Here is a 23226-nt window from a genome sequence, read left to right as displayed (position 1 = left end):
CAATGTTCAATCTATAAATTTGGTTTGCAACACAAATTATTTCAGGATTGTGAATGATATATTTGTTAGATTCTTGAGAAGGTTGCTAAAAAGTACTTTTAGAATAAAATTAAAAATTATATTTATATGACTGAATGATTAAAAAATTAAAAATTATATTTATTAAATCATAATATTAAATAAAACAAAACAAAAAATCCAAAAAAACACACGCTGGGTAGCGTGGGTGATAACCTAAAAGTCTTTGAAAGAGAATAAGATGTAGTGAGTTAGAGAAAATAATATAGAAGTGTTTATAACTTTATATAGAGAGTTAGGAAAAAAATAGTTAGAGAGAAACATATCTAACTAATGGAAATACAGAAGGACAAAATAAATTAAAAAAAAATAGAAAAAAACTATCCACATGATATTTCCAATAACTAAATAAAATTATGACAAGTGTATCCATGTATTTATGGCTTTTACTTTCTCGAGTTCATGTGGATAGTTTTCTTCCATTTTCTTTTTTTTTTTTTTTTTTTCCCCTCTGCATTTCCATGAGTTAGATATATTCCTCGACTTCCTGTGGAAAGTTTCTTCTATTTTTTTTTTACTTTTTGTCTCTCTATACTAAATAAAATTTTGACAAGTGCGTGAGTTGGAACAAAACAAAAATAAATAAAATTAGACAAGCATTTGAAACACATTTTTTTAATAAAATAATGATGGACAACCGAGAGGGATCATAGATTCATAAGGATAAATAATTTATAGTCCATATGATTAGTATAAAGCTTGAGCATTAGACGTCCCACCAACGAGTCTCCAAGAGTTGTATCATTGTCGATCAACATCTTGCCTCCAAAATAAATCCTCTGTTCTACAATTGAGATTTACTCTTTAGCTTCAGCAAGAGATTTCAAAGTCTTGATTTTGGTCTTGTCGTTTGTGACATTGATATTCATGGTTTTGCCTTCCACACCCTTCACGAAGATTTGCATGGCAAAAAAAAACAATAATTAAATATCATTTGTAATGTCAAAAAGATAAGCTAAAAAAGTAAGAAATAAATTAAGATATATATATATATATATATATATATATATATATTACATACTGAGAGATTGAAGAACATTTGCAAGAGAATTTAGAAAGTTTTTTTGAATAAATAATCTTTGAAAGAGAATGAGAAGTAGTGAGTTAGATAGAAGAAGTGAGAAATGTTTATATAGAAAGTTAGAGAAAAGATAGTTAGAGACGAACATTTCTAATTAATTGAAATGCAGAAAGATAAAAAAAAAATAAAGATTATGACCATGAATGTTTTGGGGTTTGTTAGTGGTTTTTAGATTATAGATTTTGGTTTCTAGATTTTAGATTTTGATTTTTGGTTTTTGGATTTTGCAAAAGAGAGAAAAAATAGAAAAAGAAATAAATGGAAAATAAAAAAAGTTTGAATCCACGGCAATCATTTTAAGAACTAACAAAAATGGATTTTTGGGATTTGTTAAGAAAACTAGAATTTAACCCGCGGTATACCGCGGGACTATATTTTTTTAAAAAATGTAATGTTATTTTTTAAAAGATTAACTGAAGATATATCATATTAATTTGTATTTTTAAATGTAGATATCTATCTATCAATTTTTGAAGTATAGATACGAAAACATACATTTTTTTAAAAGTAACGATGTATAGTGGATTTTAAAATTTTGAATATTTTACTCAACAGTATACCGTGGGTCGTTTTTTTATAACTAAAAATTTTAAATTTAAGTTGGATTTGTTTTGTTAATATTGTTTCTTTTGTTTTGTGTTTAAGATTGTATAATTATATTTTGATTGTTAATTTTAGGATTTCATCCGTGATATACCGTTATTTATTTATATCGACCCAAACCCGTCATCCCATATAAACCCGTCTATATTATCTCGTTAGCTAAATTATTTGTATTATAAAATCCAAGAAAATAAATTTTTATTGTTATAAAATCTAATAATTTTAGGATCTCACCCGTAGTATACCGTTCTTTGAACGATTTTAAATTTATACTACTAATATATATTTTAAATTTATCATATAAAGTATATGATTTCAAGTTTTTGTGTTTTTTTTTTATTTAAATAAAGCAACAGCTTAAGGGCCTGATTGGTAACAGCTGTAGCTTTACATTTTTTGCTGTAGAAATATGACTGTAGGTTTATTTGCTGTGGCTGTAGATTTTATTGCTGTAGAATTTTGGCTGTAGAATTTAAAATTTTGGAAAGTTGAAAATTATGTGCTTTAGGAAAAAAGGCTTTCTACAGCCAAAAAAGTGAATTAAGGAAATATTTTGGCTGTGAGAAAAAAAAGGAAAGCTAAAGCTTCTAAAGCTTGATTGGATGTATTTCAAATCTTTAGAAATTTTTTTGCTTTGTAAAGACTGTAAAGCACTTGCCAATCAGGCCCTAAATGATGATAGATATAGTTCTTTTTCCTGTATGTGTATTTGATTTTTCTATGTGAATATTTTGATTATTATAAATTAGTATTTTTATTGCTATGCAAAATGTTAATATAAATATTTGCTATAATTTTTTTTGAAGATATATAGAAAGATTGTGTAGAGATTTTTAGAAACAAATTAGGCAAGATATTGTTTGGTTAATATATTTTATTTAAATTTTGTAAAAGTAATAATAAATGTCAATGGCATTCTTTGTAAATACTGTCCAACTTCAGGATTTATTTGCTAAAAGTGTTCCAAAAATGTATATATAGATTGTAAAAACTGTCAAAATCTAGATTCCCTATTTTTTAGGAAAACCATTTTCTTATAATCTTGAATGGATGATTAAATGGTTTTTAAAAATCAAAAACCAAAAACCATTCTAGAAACTACTACGGTACTACCCATTCAAGACCTATATATATGAAAGTTGGTCAACTCTTTCTATATGAGGGACAAATCACCGCTCCATAAACTGTCATGTGTCATCATCATCCATTTACTAAATTATTATTTTTTCATTAAATTATTTTACTAAATTTATTAAATTATTTATTTAATAATTCATTAAATTCTTTAAAGATTTAAGAGGTTACAAGTTTGAGATAGAATCTTAAGGATACCATTACATTTTCTTTGTTAGAGCGCCAAAAATAGTTATCCACATTTCATGTTTATGTTAAACTATATTTTTTTGTGGTGCTTTATTCAAATAAAGAAAAAATATTGGTCAGAACTTCATTGTTAAGAAGAAAAAGTGATGGAAGGAATTAGAAAATTTACCATATAACCAAAGTAAGCTATACAAGTTCATCACCTTGATAATACTCATATCTTATACTTTTAAAGTGTAAGAGATAAAAGAGTTTCTAAATTTCCATCATTTCAAAGCTATAAGCATAAAGCAAAATAAAACAATACATATAAAAAATTTAACTAAAAAAACTTCAATTCTTTGGTTTACATTATATAAATAATACAATCGACTGTATTTAATATATAATACTATATATATATATAATAACTTTAAAGTTTGTACACACATACACCCGCACGTAGTACGGGTATTCACCTACTATTTATAAAATAACAAAATGTTTTAAATTGAAATCGAAGCTATAAGAGCATTTCCATTTATTATCTATGAGAAAATATTCTCATCAATTAAAAAATAAAAGGTAAAAATAAATTAAGAGAGAGGGTGAGAAACGGTTCTCAATTGAACACATATTAGAAATGTTTTTTTAACAAATGGCACAATATAACCGGTTAACTTTTTCTTTATGATTTAATCTTTAAATAAATAATAATTATATATTAAAATAATATATATTGAAAAACTAAGAGAATCTCTAGCGATAGAGATGTTTTAAACTTCTAAAGCTGTACACATAATATTTAAAGCATCCAATAATAAATAACTATCTCATTACTTAACATTTTTTTAATAATTTTTTTTTATTAAAATACATATAATAAAAATAAAAGAACATATAAAACATAGAATGAAATGAAAAAATCAAAATATCCATTTTTAAATGTGATTAAGATGAAATATTTAAATTTTTACATATACCAATAATGATATTATTATTTTATTTATTAATAACTAAATTTTACATATTTTTATGTTGTTTTCTGAAAATTTACATCTCTTCTTTCCATATTTATTGTTTTTTTTTATCAATGCCTTGGTATAAAAAATATTAAAATTTAAAAATATTAGTTAGTGAAATAACAAAAAATGTTAAGTAATGACACTGCAAATCATGTTTGGTCGTTTTAAATCTTATGAGATTATTTCATAAGAACTAAAATGGCTTTTAGCTAAAAAGATGTAATGTTTTCCACAAAAAAAAATTTCAATTATAAATCTAAATTTGTAATTACTTGTAATGAATAATACATTCCGTCGCAGATTACGCTTTTCGACGTATCTCAAAAGATGTGTTTCTAAGAGACAATCCGCGGCTAGTTCATTGTTTTTGCTTTATCTATGACAGTTACACTTGTTGCCTCTTTCAACTGCATGAATTACTTTAAAACCATGATTTTCAAAGACTATTTTACCAATCTGACCAACCTTCTTACATCTCCATAGACAATCTTAGTTGGTGAAAGACGCAATATTAGATAAAGATGTGATTTCTCCTAATATAAGTCTCCTAACGAGTATTCAATATACATTACTATATGGTTCTGATTATAAACATTCCTCATTGAGAAAGTGTTTAAATTCCAAAACACGGACACTTTCTCAACTGCAATAAAAAATGAAATCGCCTCCAGAAAGTCATATTTATTCTATATTGTTATTAAGAAAAGCCATAGAAGTTTTATCAAAAACTCTTCAAACAACAATATATACGCAATTGAAAAGTTTTGTTATACGAAAAAAATTCGAATGAGTTATATATATATATACCTCATGCTTGATTATTTTATTAAAATGTAAATAATAAAAAAAATTAATTCATAGATGTGAACAAACTTAACAAATTTAGTGAGACTAATATGGATGATCTTATATATTCCATCAACAATAATTTTTAATTCTCTTGTCTTCTATATATTGTTTTTCTTTCTTATCATAAATATTTATTTTATAATATTAATCAAATATAAAAATATTAAATTAATAAATCAATGAGAAGGCTATTATGATTAACTAAAAATTTAGATTTAGAATTTCTTCTCATATTTTTAACTATTTTCGTTTACAAAATTTAAAAAGAAATATTTATATTTTGATTATATTTATATTATGAATTTTGATGAAAAAATTTAATATTTAGAAAATATTCCATATTTTCAAATATATTTCTTATTTTCATATGTTTTTTTTTTCTTTTTACAAAAATCTTAACAAACAAAATAATTAGAAATTCAAACATGTTGATTTGTGAGATGGCTAAACAAAATATATATTCAAATCATGATAGGTTAAATCAAATAAAAGAGATAAAATTTCGAGGAAGACAAAGATCTTAGCGAGGAATATTGGTCGGCCGAAAATAAAGTATTGTCCATGTAGAGCTCAAAAAAATTAGAGACATATATTGAGAGAAACATGGCTGTCGATTTCAGACTCGTAATGCCATACTATTGCAAAAATCTCAAACATCCAATCATCTCTTCTCTCTCGCAATCTCTTGTTCCATATCTTCATCTAAAAGTTTCCTAATTGAATCTCTGAATCTCTTACTCACAGTCATATGTTCACCTCTATTTAATAACCTAGTTTATATAAACAACTTGTTGTAAATCTAATTATTTTTTTACTACGGATTTCCTGCCAATTTTTTTTTTTTTTTTTTTTTGAACACGTCCTACCAATTTCTTAAAGTATGTTATATTGACCTATTTATTCAGCAGTAAATTTTTTTGTTGGATTTGAAATGGGTGGGTGACTCTGTGACTGTTTTTTTATGATCAATTTTAACAAATACTAGTGTACCCTTTAAAAACAGTGTTATTTACATTTTGGTAATTTTCCTTCTTTTTTTCCATCAAAAACTCACTTTCTATATAAAGAAGAGTTCGATCTCTTTCATATTCACTCACTCAAACTCCATTTCCTCTTTTATGAAAAAGAAAACCTCTCGTTCTCAAGGTTTTGTGTATATATATGTGTTCGGTACTTCAGCTTTTAAAGTCACAATCTTTGACTCATTTAAAAAAAATAAAAATCAGATGCAGGTGTTTGTTAAAACCATTGATAGGAAGACTTACTGTAAGTGTTGAGAAGAGAGACACTACCTCTATCATAAAATTCAAAATCCATCACGTTACGGGTATCGAATCGGTAGAGCAATATACATAGTTTGCGGCGAGAAGGTGCACGATGTCCATGGCGGATCTACCGTGGATGACTACAGAATCAAGCCCGCATAACGCTCTAGTTGACCATGCATATGTATGGTGGTGGAGCTCTGGCTAACTAGACCAATTCTTCTCATTCCTATCTGGTTTAATGATATTATTGTGTAATTCCGGTTGCAATCGATGGTTTATGTTTCACCATTTCATAAATGAATATTTCTCAAGTCTTTAGGTTATATGCAATTAAATATTTTTAAATCACTATCTTTGTAAACTTTTAAGAAAAATGATTTTTACTTCTAAAAGATATTAATCAATTTTCTATATATGACCTTTTAATTTGGAAAACATTGCATCGACATTTATAAAAAAAGGATTTTGGTAAAATATAACCAAAGATAATATTGAAATATAATTTCAAAATGTTAATTACTGTGATGGCTAAAAATGTGAAACGAGATGGCTAATCGTGATTATTTGTTTAATCTCTCATGTGAACAGTCTCAAAAACTTATAATTTCAACTTTTATATAGTATAGTATAATATAATATATATTCATTCTGTTTTTTCGTCGTAATTTTCCTCATCTTTTAGTAGTATATTTCCTTTTTCGTATTTAAACTAAAACTTAAATTTTCTTAAACTAATTAACATTAAAATATTTTCATGTTGTTAAAAAATTTCCTTTAAAATATCTTTGAACGATGGAAAATTTTACATTTCATTGTATTTGGAATCTAACATATAATCTCATAACTATATTAACATATAATCACGTTTGTGAGATAATCCGACATTCGAAGTTTGGCAAAAAAAAATTTTTTATTACTTTCTTATATCCATATGTTGTTTTTCTAAAATTTACATTTTTCTTCAATAACATATATATATTTTTTTTTCTTTTCTTTTCATTAGTATCCTTATAAAAAAATATAAGAATTTTAAAATGTTAATTAATGTTGTAATGCCCCAAAATTGAAAACAAATTTTGAACCATTACTAAAAATAATATAGTTAAAATACTAAAATTTTCATAATGTATAAAGTTTGAAATCTCATAAGACTCCAAATCTCGGAAACAAAATAAATTAAACGTTGGAAAATGTATTTCTGACAGAGATGCTGGCCCAATCCATATACTAACAGATGATATACATAATAAACTCGATAGAGATGATAGTCCCTAACGAGGTGTTAAAGAAGTACGGTCCACAATATTAACCAACCTCAATACCACTAACAGAATATCAGAATACATAATACATATGTTGGCGATGTCGGCCGTCAATGGTAGCTCAATATTACTTAATTAGTACATTATGATGATACCGATCTCACTCCTAAAACATTATACAATTGTATAATAACTAATAAAGGAGTTAGAACTCACCTGAAAAGGATTTTTAGATCGAACGATTGGTTAACAACAATTCTATACACGTCCCAATTCATCAATTAATTCATCTAAATTCAACCGTCGATCATAAAAATACGTAAAATATACCATCAGAAAGATATTTTCAAGATCAATCATAATGAGGTATCAAATTTTCCTAATCATGTTTAAATATAGCCGAACCGTTCCGAATTAGTATCGGTTTAAAATCATAATTTGACCAATTCAAAATTATATTTGAAGCGAATATTCTAGATAGGAATACAATCCCAAAACCGGTTTCATAACTTTAAGAACCGGTGTAAATAAATCCGGATTTGACTATGAATCACCAAAATCAAAATATTTACCAATAAGATTCCAATCAATTCCAACTTTCGTTTGATTAGATGTCAGTGGAGCTAGATTCTTATAAACGGGAGCTTTCTAACAAGGTATAAATCCACCATTAAAGAGTTTAAAGCTCATTTCATGGAAGAAAATTTAAAAAGGAATAAGATGAAGCTTACCAAACTCTTCTACCAAAGCTGAAAACAATCCAGAACTAAAGCACTATTAGGGAGAAGCACGATCAACCTAAGTCACAACAACATCCAGTTACAACTTTTCCAAAAACTATTCAAATCGAAGATGATGAAGAAGGGTCTAGAAAATTCACCAAAAATCTCAAATTGACAGGAGAATCAGCTTTTAAATTTTTGGGACTTCAAAACTATCCCTTCAATTTCAGAGAGGATCAACCCTAATAAATCTTTTATATATATATGAAGATTCGAGTTGCAAAAAACTATCCCTTCGATTTCAGAAAGGATCAATTCAATTTGTACTTCTTTTTTCTCTTTTTGCACTTTAGTCCCCATCTAATGCTCGTGATGGCAAGAATAACGCAAGTAAATACGACTATAAAGATATGAATAATGATAGATGATAACTTTTTAAAAAAATTTCATGGTTTAAGAAAAATAGTTCAGAATTTGTAAATGAGTTGGAAACGTATCTAAAAGACGAGTCAGATATACCACATTAAAATAATGTAGAGATTCTGTATAATGTTTTAAAGTAGTGAAAAATAAATAGTTTAAGGTGGTGTTATTCAATGATGGATTTTAATAGAATTGAAATCCAACACTAATCCAGTGTTATTCAACTAATGATTCTAAATCTAACTTTAAAATCTAGTGTTATTGGATCCTATAAAGTAGTGAAAAATAAATAGTTTAAGGTGGTGTTATTCAATGATGAATTTTAATAGAATTGAAATCCAACACTAATCCAGTGTTATTCAACTAATGATTCTAAATCTAACTTTAAAATCTAGTGTTATTGGATCCTATACTTCATTAGATTTTAATAGTTTGGTGTTATTCAACTAAGATTTAAAATACTTCATTAAAATCTAATAACATCTTTGTATATTAAATCATTGTATATTAAATCATTCGAAATGAAACCACTTTGGAGTTCATGAGTAAATTATTAGAATTAAAATCCAAGATATACTGCATCGATTTTGAAATCCACACAAACAGATTTTTAGGGGGTGTTATTCAATCATGGAGTTAAAGTCAATTCTTTAAAGTTTAGATTTGCTTTCTGATATTGTTTTTAAAAATCTGTTGGTGTGGATTTTAAAATCTAATGAAGTATAAGATCCACCTTAAAAACAATATCAGAAAGCAAATCTAAAACACTTCACTAGGTTTTCAATGGCAAGAGAAGTTTTTGCAATACCAATATCTTTGGTTGTATATGAGTATTTTTTTAAGCATTATTGGTTGTATTTTAAATCAATGTAAAAGTTATTTGATTCATGGGGTGGTCTAAATAGGTGAAGCATTGATTTTGACCTAAAATTGGTTACATTATTTGGTTTAGAAAATGTGAGGTACTTGATAGTCTTGAGAAGGAGAAGAAGTATACTAATTCACTTAAAAAATTTATCTTACTTTTTGTTTTCAAGATTTATATTCAGCAATGATTCATATATATGCTCTCATGTCTAGTTTTTTTTTTTTTTTTTTTTTTAATTTGATTTTGTTAGAAAATGATGTGCACACATCAGATCAAATAACTTATATATATATATATATACATATTATTTTTTGCTGTAAAAAAACTAAATATTTTTAAATAGACATTGATATCTCTTTATATGTTAGTTAATATTAATAAAAACAGTTGATTAAAAAAGGGATTTTTATAGAAATGGACATATTTCAACCCAATAATTTGAAAAAAACAAATATTCAATTGAGCTTATAAGAATGGACATTTAGGGGGTGTTATTGGTTTGTGATTTAAATAGAGTTTTAGTGACTTTAATGTTATGTAGAATCTATTGTTATTCAATCAAGATTTTTTAAAAGTTTGTTAAAGTTTGGTGTTATTAGTTTAAGATTTGTAAAAAGTAATCTAAAATCTTCATAAATCTGAAGTTATTGGATTCATACTTTTATAAAGTCATTAAAAGTTTTGTGTTATTCAACTACAACAAAAGAATCTATGATTGTTAATGAATTAAATTATTATGTTATTGGTTTATGATTTTCTACACTTTTTTTCACAAAACAAAGTCATGAAAAGTCATGAAAAGTATCATCAAAATAAAAAGATTGGTTGGGAAACTTTACAAGATTATGAAATACTAATCAACAAGATTATACCAAAACTCTCTAACAATAGTTTAGAATATTTCATTTGTTTACTTTCTATGATTTTATTAAAGTTATCGAAATTCCATATAAATTAGGAACCAATAACACCCCCTTATTTGTATGAGAATTGACAATTTTGCCAATTCTTCTTCTTCTTCTTTCTATCAAAATCGATTTTCTTCTTTTTTTTTCCATAAAAATTAAATCGTTTTTAACCACATAAAACTAAGCTCTAAAGAATGATAGTATATAAGGAACCCAAGCAACAAATTTTATGGATTTTATAAGAAAATTTAGGTTTTGATATTGTGTATATATGTGTGTATTTGTGCGGTTGTGCCACCGGAAAGCTACCTGAGAATCATAATTAAACCCTAAATCAATTCACAGAAAGCTACCTGAGAATCATAAGAAAACCCTAAATCAATTCAAAGACATCTCAATTCTTTTGTTACTATCACCAAATTGGTGTCTTTTGGGCAATCATGAAATCATAAGGATATTAGACGCGATGGAATATCCAAAAAAAATTTTGATACCAAACTTCTTCTATTCATCATCTTTGTCGCCCATATCTTTCATCCTTGTCCAGCTGCTGAATTCCATCCAACTCCAATGCTGCATTCGTTTCTCCAAATGACAAATCTTTTTCTATGATTTCTGGTGATGAGGGTAGAAACATCTTTTAACAAACACAAAAGTGTAAATCTCTGTAAAGTTTTTTAGATTGTTACACATCTTACAAATTTCTTATTTTTAGTGGTTTGCATATAATTAACTTTTAAAAATAAACATGCAAATACTCTAAAGAACTTGAGAATTCATAGTGGAGTTTTTTTTGTATATAATATTCGTTTTCTTCGCTTTATAACTTTAGAATATCATCATGATTATAGTTCAGTTTCAATATAATGTGGACAATAAAAGTAAGGAAAATAAGAAGGATTTGGTTTAGTTATATATAAGCTTATTACGTAATGACCTAAATAGAAATATATTATTATCTCAAAGTGTAAGAATTAGAATTTTCGTACATTGTTTTTATTTTTATTATCTCTACGTTTGGTTAATTATTACGTTTTTGCTACTATTTATAGATGTTTAATTTCAATAATTAAGTTTTGTATTGATTAGTTTTTTTTTTTAAAACCTAAACCAAAATTAAAACTGAATCCAAAAATAAACCAAAATGCTTATTTCTAACTAAAAGTACTAAATAAAAAAATTTCACTGACCATAATTGTATAATATGATTATTATGTGGTTTGTAGTTTGGACCTGGAAATCTCACACATAGACAAAGTAAGACAATCATATAAGTTAGTAGGAATAATTTAGAAGTAAGAATCTAAAGAAGAATCAAAATAAATGAGAGAATTGTAACATCCATAACCCGGACGACAAATGAAATTGGCAACTAAAGACATTTTAACTACAAAAATGGAGACTATTAAGAAAAATGTAAATAAGAATGGAAATGAAAATAGGGAGGAAGAAAACGGAAGGTGACCGTAAATTATTAAATATTTCTATTTTAGAGAATTTTTTTTTTAATCCCGAGCCAAACCTAGTTACTCAATAATTCAAAAACTCTAGAAAAATATAAAATTGGATGTATAACGGAAAGAAAAAATTACGCAACTAACTTAAAAGAAAAGTCAGTGATATAGAATATATAAATTATAATAAGAAAATAATTTTTCATACCACCGCCACCGGAACCACCGTCTCCAAAACTGCCGCCGCCGGAACCACCGCCTCCGCCGACACTACCACTTCTGCTAGAACCTTCACAGGAACCAACGTCGAAAGCACCTCTGCCATTTTTCTACCTCTCTATGCTCTTAACTTAATTAATACATATAATGTACTATTTTTTTAATTTTTCAGTAGAACAGTGATATTCATGTAAATGACCAAAAAAAAAGAATCATAATTATAAAAGACAACTAATATTTTTAATTAAAATCTAAGGTTAATACTAAAATCATTAAAAAAACTTGAGAAAAAAAATAAAGATAAGAGGAAGAGATTGAAAAAAGGACATATATGTATAAGAAAAAAAAAACAAATCACGTGAGTGAAGGAAGAAGATCAAACTCGAGTTATTTAACTTCATACATAAATCCGCTTTAAAATTAACAATTTTATGTTTTGTCATCCGATAATTATTTTTTTTCCTTAAAAATAATCTTGTTTTACACTTTAATCTTGTTTGGTGTGACTCATGAGGTACCATTCTCGGGTCCGGTTCGTCTTCTTTGTTTCGTCTTGGCTGAAGCTCCTCATCGCTTGCTCTCAGTTGGTTTAGTTTTAGATGTTTAGTTGTTTAGTCGTGGGTATTTTAGGATGGATTCAATCTTTGGCTTGGTCTTCATATGAGAATTAGATGTTTTGTTGGCCCTTTCTCTGAGGTTCGGTAGTACGTCTTAGACGTTTGGTCCGGATTTTGTGGCTTTCAATCTCTGGTTCTATATCATTGGTGTAGTCAGGTGTGGTCCTCTTGTTGGCTAGTGGGTTATTGGATCTGATTACTAGTTCTTCCTCTCTGTTCTATCCTCTCGAGTTTTTGGTGCCTTGCGTTGGCTTAGGTTTGATTGATGGATTCGTCTTTAAGTTGGCAATTTGTTGCAGAGGCATCTACGGGTTCAAGACGATGCAGTGGATTCTTTCTCCATCTCTTCTCTTGCGTGGCGGTAACCTATCCTTTCTCTGTAGGTGGCTTGGGTGGGGCATACGAATGTCCGTGTGTAAGAAGTGGAGATCCTCTTTGGCGTTCCATCTCTCGGTTTTAATTGTTGCTCTTTGTTCTGCTGCCTCCTCGATGCATTGGTTCTTTGGAGTGGTAGTGTTGGATTAGGTTCTGTGCTCTGTTTTAGTTGATTCTCCGTCTTCATTTCTGCCGGTGTTGTGGTTGTGTGGGTTCAGTTTAGTTCCTTTCTCGGGCCTTCAGTCTTTTCTAGGGGCATTCTAATGATTGGTTCTTTTCAAGGGCTCCAGTTTGTAGCTCAGCTCTGGCGTCTCCTTTTCCTATGGAAGTGTTCGTCGGTTGCCTTTGATTCAGAGTTTTCAGTGTTAGTTCTTAGGAGCTTAAGACTTTAACCCTTTGTGTCTGTTGGTTTAGGAGTTTCTTCCTCAATTGTCTCCCTGTTTTGGGGCTTTTGGCTCCGAGGGTTCTATGAACTCGTCGGCTTTGTCGCTTTGGAGCATCCTATTTGATTGTGGATGTTTGTTTTGTGCTTTGGACTAAGTGGAAGAATCACTAATGTACTGGTATCTTTGGCTATGTTATAATAAAGAAGACACTCTTGTGACAAAAAAAAAAAAAACTTTAAACAAAAAACCACTATTAATATAGTAATATATTAAATATTGATATATTTCTATATCAACTTCAAAACTAAAACCAATAAAATAAAGAGAAAAATGTTTGTGGTTAAAAAAACAAAAACAAAATCCAGATTGTGATTAGAAAAACAAAAACATTTCTAGGGCATGTCATTGACTTCCTTTGAAGGAGAAGAGAGAGAGAGAGAGACACTGAAAAGAAAAAGTAAGAAAGGGAATGAAATAAATCCGATCGAATACAATTTTGACGTCCGCAAGGACACTATTCTCTCTCTTCTCATCTTCTTCTTTCTCTTCTCTCTCTCTCTACAGCGAAGAACAGGACACAAATTACTACTCTGAAGCTTAAAAAGGTATATACTTTAATAAAACCCAGAAACAACAATTTGTAGGCGGCAGAGAAATTGTTTTTACTTCTTTTTGTTTTCTCTTTGTTTTTTTGTGTTATTATCCCCAAACCCAGCAAAAAAAACCCTAAAAGACTACAAATTTCTTCAAGTTTTTGTTCATCGGAAGTTTTCAGATAGAAAAGAGTTGATTTTGTTTTGTAAAGTTTCTCCCTTTTTGTTTGATTCTCTTTGATTTGAGTCTTATCGGAGACTTATTCTTCAATTCCAGCTCTGGGTAAGTTATAAAGATTGTTTCTTTACTAGTAATCTCTGTTTTTCTCAATTAGGGTTTGATCAAGCTTCGTTTTCTTCTTTCTGGGTTGTTCTTAACTTTGTGTTTGTGACTGTTTCTGATTTTGGGTTTTTGTTGTTTTGTTTTAAGGTGGTGAGTTCGAAATGGAGTAGATTTGCTTAATTTGGATCTGTAAATTCATTAGTAATCAACAGAGACAGTGTTGGTTGGTTCTAGAATGTTCGACACGGAATCTCATCACTCAGATTCAGCGCTTTTCGACATCTGTTTCGTGGAATTTACGACTCTGAAGCTTATATTTACTCAGAAAGAAGACGTTTCTTCAACTTCATTGTGTATTGGAGATATCTTTGCTCCTACACAGAGCTGAGTTTTATAACATCGTCAGTTTTGTTCTTGCTTTTGTTGATTGTGAAGTTGTGAATTGTAAGAGTATGGTACCATCAGAGCCGCCTAATCCTGTTGGTAGTGGCGAAAACGTTCAGCCTTCGATTTTAGGAGGACAAGGAGGAGCTCCTCTTCCTTCTCAACCTGCATTTCCTTCACTTGTTTCTCCGCGTACTCAGTTTGGTAACAACATGAGTATGAGTATGCTTGGGAATGCCCCAAACATATCTTCACTCCTGAATAATCAGTCTTTTGTAAATGGTATTCCCGGTTCTATGATTTCTATGGATACAAGTGGTGCTGAGTCAGACCCGCTGTCTAATGTCGGGTTTAGTGGTTTGTCATCTTTTAATGCGTCGAGTATGGTGTCCCCGCGCTCATCAGGTCAATTACAGGGTCAGCAATTCTCGAATGTTTCGTCTAACCAGTTGTTGGCAGAGCAACAACGGAATAAGAAATTGGAGCCTCAGAATTTTCAACATGGTCAGCAGCAGTCAATGCAACAGCAGCAGTTTTCAACAGTGCGTGGAGGCGGGTTAGCAGGTGTGGGATCTGTCAAGATGGAACCTGGTCAGGTTTCGAACGATCAGCAGCATGGTCAAGTACAACAGCAGCAACAGAAAATGTTAAGAAACCTAGGATCAGTAAAGTTGGAACCGCAACAACTTCAGGCCATGAGGAACTTGTCCCAAGTGAAAATGGAACCTCAACATTCAGAGCAGTCATTGTTTCTCCAACAGCAGCAGAGGCAACAACAGCAACAACAACAACAATTTCTTCAAATGCCGGGGCAATCTCCTCAGGCTCAAATGAACATATTTCACCAGCAGAGACTTATGCAACTGCAACAACAGCAACTTCTGAAATCAATGCCTCAACAGCGTCCTCAATTACCACAGCAGTTCCAACAGCAGAGTTTACCTCTGAGGCCACCTCTGAAACCAGTGTATGAACCTGGCATGGGTGCTCAGCGTCTTACACAGTATATGTACAGACAACAACATAGGCCTGAAGTAAGCTTCTTACCATAAATTAACTTTTATCAGCCTATTGCTTTTCTTCAGAATTGACATTTGCGCTTGCTACTAAATGCAGGACAATAACATTGAGTTCTGGAGAAAATTTGTAGGTGAGTACTTTGCTCCTAATGCCAAAAAGAGATGGTGCGTTTCTATGTATGGCAGTGGCCGGCAAACAACAGGCGTTTTCCCTCAGGTTTAGTGCTCAATGAACTTGTCTTGTTTGTAATAGAATTGTAAAAGAGCTTGTGGTTTGCACCTGAGCCAGTTGTTTTGAATAAATTAGGTACTTGTTTCATGTTATACCTCTTTACATGGATGTTTTTATTCACAAACATTGCAGGATGTGTGGCACTGTGAGATATGTAACCGAAAGCCTGGACGTGGTTTTGGTATGTTATTTAGATGATCAGTGCTTGTGCTGAAAATTCATTTTTGGATATATAGCAATTTTCTGAAGATCTTATGGAATATTCCTTGCTCACTCATCCTTTGCCTGCTTTGTCTCTTTCATTGTTTAGAGGCGACCGCCGAAGTCCTCCCGCGGCTTTTCAAGATTAAGTATGAGAGTGGCACTCTAGAGGAGCTGCTATATGTTGATATGCCAAGGGAATCCCAGAATTCCTCGGGACAAATTGTTTTGGAGTACGCCAAAGCAACACAAGAGAGTGTGTTTGAGCATCTTCGAGTTGTTCGTGATGGCCAGCTTCGAATAGTCTTCTCTCCAGATCTTAAGGTTCTTCAAGCTACTCTCTCTCTCTCAAAGCAAATTATTATACCATTATTCTCTCCAAGCCCTTTATTCTTGTAAGTTCCTTCTCAGATATTCTCCTGGGAATTTTGTGCTCGGCGGCATGAAGAGCTTATTCCACGAAGGCTTTTGATACCGCAGGTAACTTCCAGAAAGATTAACCATCTTTCCTGCATCTTATGGGTTTATGTTTTTAACAAATTGATAAACCTAGTCTGTAAAGAGGCATATGTTGTTTTCGGTACAAAAGTTGTGATAGGAAGTTATTGCTCTGACAGATTTTGGAGATGTTACCATTCCTTTTGTCACAAAATTGAATATGTTGTCTTAATATTATTATAGTCTGCTTTTGTTTGCAAAATCATCACTTCACCTTTCCTTTTTTGTGGTTCCCAAATTTCAATACGAGTAATATATTATCAGTGAAAACAGCTTAGGTAATTAGCTATTTTTGTATTCACATACAGGTTAGTCAGCTTGGGTCGGCAGCTCAGAAATATCAGCAAGCCGCTCAAAATGCAACAACAGATTCTGCTCTTCCCGAGTTACAAAATAATTGCAACATGTAAACTTCCTCTCTTTCCCTGTGAAATTGATGTAACAAAATCCTGTTATTTGACTTTTGATTGGTGATCTCTGATGTGCTGCCACTGTTCTCCAGGTTTGTTGCGTCTGCTAGACAATTGGCAAAGGCCCTGGAAGTACCACTCGTGAATGATTTGGGATACACAAAGAGATATGTTCGGTGTTTGCAGGTAAATGAAGAATGTCTCAATGTGGATAAAGTGAACTCTACAATCTTGCATAAAACTTAAATACTTGTAATTAATGAAAATTCAGCTTTGAAAGGGATAATACATAAGTAAATAAACAAAATCAACCTTTTGAGTAACCATGTCCCTGTGATCATGTTTGCCACTGCACATTGATCTCTTGCAATATTGTAGATCTCGGAGGTGGTAAATAGTATGAAGGACTTGATTGATTATAGCAGAGAAACAAGAACAGGACCTATCGGTAAGTTAACATGACCACCTTTCAATGCAATTGGTATTTTTTTGATCTTAAAGCATCTATTCTTTCCCTTCATGTATTCTATCATCTTTTTATTTCAGATATTCCTTACGAATTATAGTAAATATTTCGTTGTTCTCCTGTGATTTGACTGATAGATATCTCTTTTCTTTCTTTGGTACAGAGAGTTTAGCCAAGTTTCCTCGGAGAACAGGCCCTTCATCTGCACTGCCCGGTCCTTCTCCTCAGCAGGCCAGTGACCAGCTAAGGCAGCAGCAGCAGCAGCAGCAGCAACAACAGCAGCAGCAGCAACAGCAACAGCAGCAAACAGTTTCCCAGAATACAAACAACGATCAAAGTAGTAGGCAAGTTGCACTAATGCAGGGTAATCCCAGCAATGGTGTAAATTATGCCTTTAATGCGGCCTCTGCATCCACCTCCACCAGCAGCATCGCAGGGCTCATCCACCAGAATTCAATGAAGGCAAGGCATCAGAATGCTGCTTACAATCCTCCAAACAGCCCCTATGGAGGAAACTCTGTTCAGATGCAATCACCTAGTTCCTCGGGTACCATGGTGCCATCATCGCAGCAACAACACAACTTGCCTACATTTCAGTCTCCAACATCCTCATCTAATAACAATAATCCCTCTCAAAACGGGATACAATCTGTTAATCACATGGGTTCCACAAACTCACCAGCAATGCAACAGGCGGGTGAGGTTGATGGAAACGAGTCTAGCTCGGTGCAGAAGATACTGAATGAAATCCTGATGAACAACCAAGCTCATAATAGCTCAGGAGGAAGCATGGTTGGGCATGGGTCTTTCGGGAATGATGGGAAGGGTCAAGCTAATGTAAATAGTTCTGGTGTTTTGCTGATGAATGGCCAAGTGAACAACAACAACCCAAGTATTGGAGGTGCTGGTGGGTTTGGTGGTGGGATGGGTCAGTCAATGGCAGCTAACGGAATCAATAATTTAAACGGTAACAATGGTCTCATGAACGGAAGAGTTGGGATGATGGTGCGGGATCCAAACAGTCAACAGGATCTGGGAAACCAACTCTTAGGGGCAGTGAATGGTTTTAACAATTTTCAAGATTGGAATGCGTGAAATGAAGATGAAGAAGAAGAAGAGACTTTGAACGGGTAATGTTTTGCTTGCGCAGCATCGCACAACTCAAAACTCAGGATAAGGATAGGCCAATAAGCCGCGATATTGTGCTTAAGAAAGGAAAGAGTCAAATCTTGTACCAATAACTGGTTTCTAGGTCACCTCCACAATCACCATACCATCTCTTGAGTTACTTGTTTCCTTTTTATTTTGGGGAGTTTTTCTTATGCTTTATAGTTATAATGTACATCTTTCTATGGGTGTGTTCCTTAGGGCACATCATCAGGGAGGCAATGAATCAAGCTCTATCCTTCATTTATCTCTCGTCTCTTCCATGTGTTAACCAAACTTTCCTAAATTCTGACCACAACGTTGAATACATAATGCCTTTTTGAAACGAAAAAGTGCAATGCTTATGTACGATGTCTATGGTTGGTCATGATTATTAGTGCAATAATGCTTATGTATGATGTCAATTGTTGGTAACAGAGTAATAGCTACTAATCAAATACCAAAAATACAAAAATATCTCTTAAACGCGCAAGATTTTACTCATAAAGTTTGTGTAAAATGTCATTCCACAAGTTTTGTGTATTCATACTCACATATGACTACGAGTTTCAACATTGAACAAAAGTTTTGTGTAATCTCAGAAAGAGTAGTCTTTCAAATCTGCTCTAGAGTCGTCCATGTCAATCTCAGACATGCATTCTTCAGCACTAAGAGGAGGGAGTTTACGAGTCTTACGCTTAAGGTTGTGTTTGTGCCAATCACTTTTACAGTGCTCTCTATATTCCTTAGCCTCCCCAACAAACGTGTTGCAAGTGCTGCATTTGGTCCCCTTCTTTTCTTCTCCACCTTCTTGCTTTATGGTATCTGCAGTACTTATCTCTTGCTTTTGCATTTTCTTGCTAAGTTCGATGACGGGATCGGTCAAATCCTTAGTTTCAGTATCAGCAGGTAACAACGGCTTGTGGGTCTGGAATGCCATATCATCATGCTCATCGTAATGATCCATGTTTGTGTCACCTTCTGCGTGGACCGATACAGCGAGTATTTCTAGTCTTCCCTGCATATTTCTCACATGGGAATCACACTCTCGGAATAGGCCTGGTTCCATCTCGCAGACCTGCACAAGAATGTATCACCACAATCACAAAGGATTATAGAAAAAAAAGAAGTTCAAAATGTTTGAAGATATAGATCATTACAGTGGACATCTGTGTTCCAGATTCGTCTTTGGAGACAACACTAGCTTCCCATTCCTTTAGCTTCTCCAGTAGTGAGGGGAAGTTTTGAACAGGAACAGTAAGGCGCAGTCTCATTGGAGAACGCTTTATCGGAAACTGCTTTTGCAGCTCACGGATGACATCAAGCGCCTGCATAGTTTAATAATCAAAATAAAGCCTCACATAAAAAGCCCACAAGTCACTTTGCTTCTACATTAACCTTAACAACTCACCTGCTTCTTGGAATTGCTATGAGGATCCACAGCAAAATGAATTTCATGCATTAGGCGCTCCACCATGCCGATAGTATAAGGGCGTTGGGTTTCAGGGTTGATAGTTTTCTGCATAACAATCGTTGCAATATCCCGAAACTGGCTTGAGAATTGTGATTCTCTCTCTTTACCAGCAACTTGAAGCTCTCCTTTCTCCAAAATCTGAACATGAGAGATGAAAATGCAACATATAAGACATATTTGAAGGAGTCATAACTTTAAATATCCAAGAAATCAAACAAGCCATAACATACATCGATGCATATTTTCGTATGATCATCTGATCCAAACGCCTTCATCAAGTCTTTAGATTTGGCAAGAACTCCTTTCGAAACATTTGAATAAACAGTATGTGACTGAAGCACTTCATCTATATCCTTCTCCCTGCATTATACATTTTGACTCAAATCCCATTACTTTTCCAAGAGGTCAATCAAAATATAGATAGGTTCCATGAGTAACAACACAAATTTCAACATAAATAAAGTTACTAATGAACTTGACCTCAGATGGAAACTAACCATCTTGAAGACATCAACTGACAATCGCAAACCTAAAACATAAATATGGGAGCTAATACTCGTTTCCCTTCAGATTAGGTCAAACACAACAAATTCATCATACTATACCATTTCTAAACATTATTTACAGAGATACACGGCTAAATTAAGCTTAAGACCTCCACATCATAACCGAATTCGGAAAGAAATCAACACAAGACCAGTCAAGAACAACACAAACAAAGATTAACAATGCGATTATGCTCGTTACCCTTCACATTAGGTCACCCTCACACTAAATTCATCACTATACCACTTCCTAACATTACTTTACAGAGAGATAAACAACTAAACTAGCCGTAAGACCTCCACATCAGAATCAAATTCGGCAAAATCAACACAAGACCAACGCAAACAAAGATTGACGATGCGATTATGCGAATCGAAATAACCAAATTCGACAAGATCAAACCGCGAAGAAGATAGATTGATGCGATTACAGTGTAGAAAAAGCAAAGAATATCGAAGCTTACACGCCAGACCGCCATGAAAGGACCTTATTCTTGTAACAAGCGATCTCGAAGCGATTGCCTTGCTTTTTGAGACGAACCACTGCAACATTCGTTAACCTCTTTTGCCCTACAGGCTGCACCAGCGTCTTAGACATTCTTCTCTCTCGCTCGTAACTTGGTGAATTTGGGTTTCCCTCTCGCCGCCACTAATTTTGGGATATTTTTTTTTTGTTGAAATTGTAAAAGTGATAGGTCTTCACTTTTTTATTAAGTTCGTGGCTAAATGTGAAGAAAATAAAAAAGTTATTGGCTAAGAATTAAAATATTGAAAAGTTTTGGGCGGTTAGGAAAACCGGACCAGACATCGTTACTGGGTGGCTCTGATCCGACTTGCCCAACCGGTCAGACCGGGTTTTCGAATTTTACAATGTTTTAGTTTCATGGCTTCGAATTTTACAATGTTTTAGTTTCATGGCTTCTCTTAGGCCTGAGATAAATATCCCCTACTCGCGGATATCCAGATCCGGATCCAAATCTGTTCCGAAAAACGGATATCCGACTAAAACGGATCCAGATACGGATAGAGAATTTACTGATCCGACGGATCCGGATATGAAGAATTTTTGTGGGCGGATATCCGGATCCGGATACATACAATCTTATTATATAAACTATGGTTTTCAAAGTTATAACTCACGAGATCGTGACACGTGTCAAATATTTCGATCTCAGATTTTGCCATGTGTTAAATTTTTAATAAAAAAAATAAAAAGATAATTATAAGAAAATTATAAATATAAACAGTTTGAAAATGTAAAAAACTAATTATAAGGAAATTGTACCTAACTATCTATATTTCCATAAGAGATTTTGCTATCTAGCAACCAACCGGTCAGACCGGGTTTTCGAATTTTACAATGTTTTAGTTTAATGGCTCCTCTGATACCGTCCCTCCAACCATTAAAACATCCAATAATCTAAATAATTATTCACGAAATGGGATATCTACTATTCTATTAAAATTGAAGTATAAATAAGTTTTTTTTTTTTTTTTAACAAACAAGTATAAATAAGTTTTTATCCTTCATTTTTGGAGGGTATTTTGCAAAATACCACTTACTAAACGTGTTTTAGTTTGATTCATTAAAAATATAATGATCTAAAACCGTACAAAACGGTTTTGAGAGAGCAAATCAAAGTTTTGTATTTTTGGTGAAACGATCTATTTCCCCACAAAAATTATCATATCATATTAGATAGAGCACAATCTATTACCACGTGCTAAATGTCTTCGAAAAAAATACTTTTCAACTTATATCCCCCTCAATCTAAAGTTTGAAACCTATTTCTCCATAAAAATAATAATTTAAAACCTAATTAACCATCAATGTTGGTTTTACTTAACCAAATAACAAAATATCTAAAGTGGAATAAACCTAATCTAAACCAATTACAGCTAATTGATTAGAAAGTATCTAAATTATTGATTTACATAGTAACAAAAAGTATAGTGGTGCATGCATGCGGAGAGATTTAAAAGAACTGATTTAGCCACCTATGTCACAAAAGTACACTTAGGGGGGTGTATTGGACTTCGTATTTTGGAAGAATATTTTGTGGATTTTAAATTTGGGGAGACTTTGAAAGATATCTGATGATTTGGTTGATTCTTAAAAAGATTTCTTTTACTTAATTATAAAATTCATATTTATTGAGATTTGTTACGAAACTCCTAGGATATTGGAGTATTTTGTGTGACATTCAAATTTAATTTTGGGAACAATATAATTTAAAAACTCATGAATCAAGATTATTGGCGTTTTTCTCTGTTTCCCTTTATCCTTTAGCTTCCAATCAACTCCATTAATTCTCTGAACAAGAACAAGGGCGATCAGCATCACGAAGCTTCGACTTGTACTCATCATCATGACTCGTTAAGTTTTACTCGGAGCAGCAGCCACTCAATGAAGCTTTTCATCACTATCAAGAAATTCCTCACATAGGAACAAAAAAGATTAATGATCAAGTGGTGAAACTTGAAAATTTCTAGTTTTAGTGATGAGAGTTTCATATATAGTAAAAAGAGAACCAG

At 31.9% G+C, this 23226-nt stretch overlaps 2 protein-coding genes across 3 annotated transcripts; one reads left to right on the top strand and one right to left on the bottom strand.

The window, feature by feature from the left end:
• The first annotated feature begins 13866 nt into the window (after positions 1-13866).
• LOC9327340 (transcriptional corepressor SEUSS) lies at positions 13867-19025 on the top strand. Of its 2 annotated transcripts, none has more exons than XM_002893921.2 (10): positions 13867-14045; positions 14464-15734; positions 15817-15936; positions 16084-16132; positions 16262-16476; positions 16564-16632; positions 16959-17056; positions 17153-17246; positions 17439-17508; positions 17690-19025. In XM_002893921.2, exons 2-10 carry the CDS (start codon positions 14769-14771, stop codon positions 18619-18621), a joined length of 2613 nt encoding a protein of 870 aa, XP_002893967.1. In that variant the 5' UTR covers positions 13867-14045; positions 14464-14768; the 3' UTR covers positions 18622-19025. The 2 variants fall into 2 exon arrangements, with proteins under 2 accessions (XP_002893967.1, XP_020866952.1); XM_021011293.1 differs by lacking the exon at positions 13867-14045 and adding an exon at positions 14062-14316.
• A 79-nt stretch (positions 19026-19104) lies between these two features.
• Positions 19105-21406, bottom strand: LOC9327339 (ribosome maturation protein SBDS). The gene is made up of 5 exons (XM_021011294.1): positions 21156-21406; positions 20377-20506; positions 20084-20284; positions 19833-20000; positions 19105-19750 (listed from the first exon to the last, which is right to left on the bottom strand). Exons 1-5 carry the CDS (start codon positions 21287-21289, stop codon positions 19271-19273), a joined length of 1113 nt encoding a protein of 370 aa, XP_020866953.1. The 5' UTR covers positions 21290-21406; the 3' UTR covers positions 19105-19270.
• Positions 21407-23226: the final 1820 nt, after the last annotated feature.

The sequence above is a fragment of the Arabidopsis lyrata genome, assembly GCF_000004255.2.
Source record: "Arabidopsis lyrata subsp. lyrata unplaced genomic scaffold ARALYscaffold_1, whole genome shotgun sequence".
In the NCBI taxonomy this organism is placed as follows: Eukaryota; Viridiplantae; Streptophyta; class Magnoliopsida; order Brassicales; family Brassicaceae; genus Arabidopsis; species Arabidopsis lyrata.
Note: the sequence above shows the minus strand (reverse complement) of the source record. Positions and strands in the feature narration are given on the sequence as shown.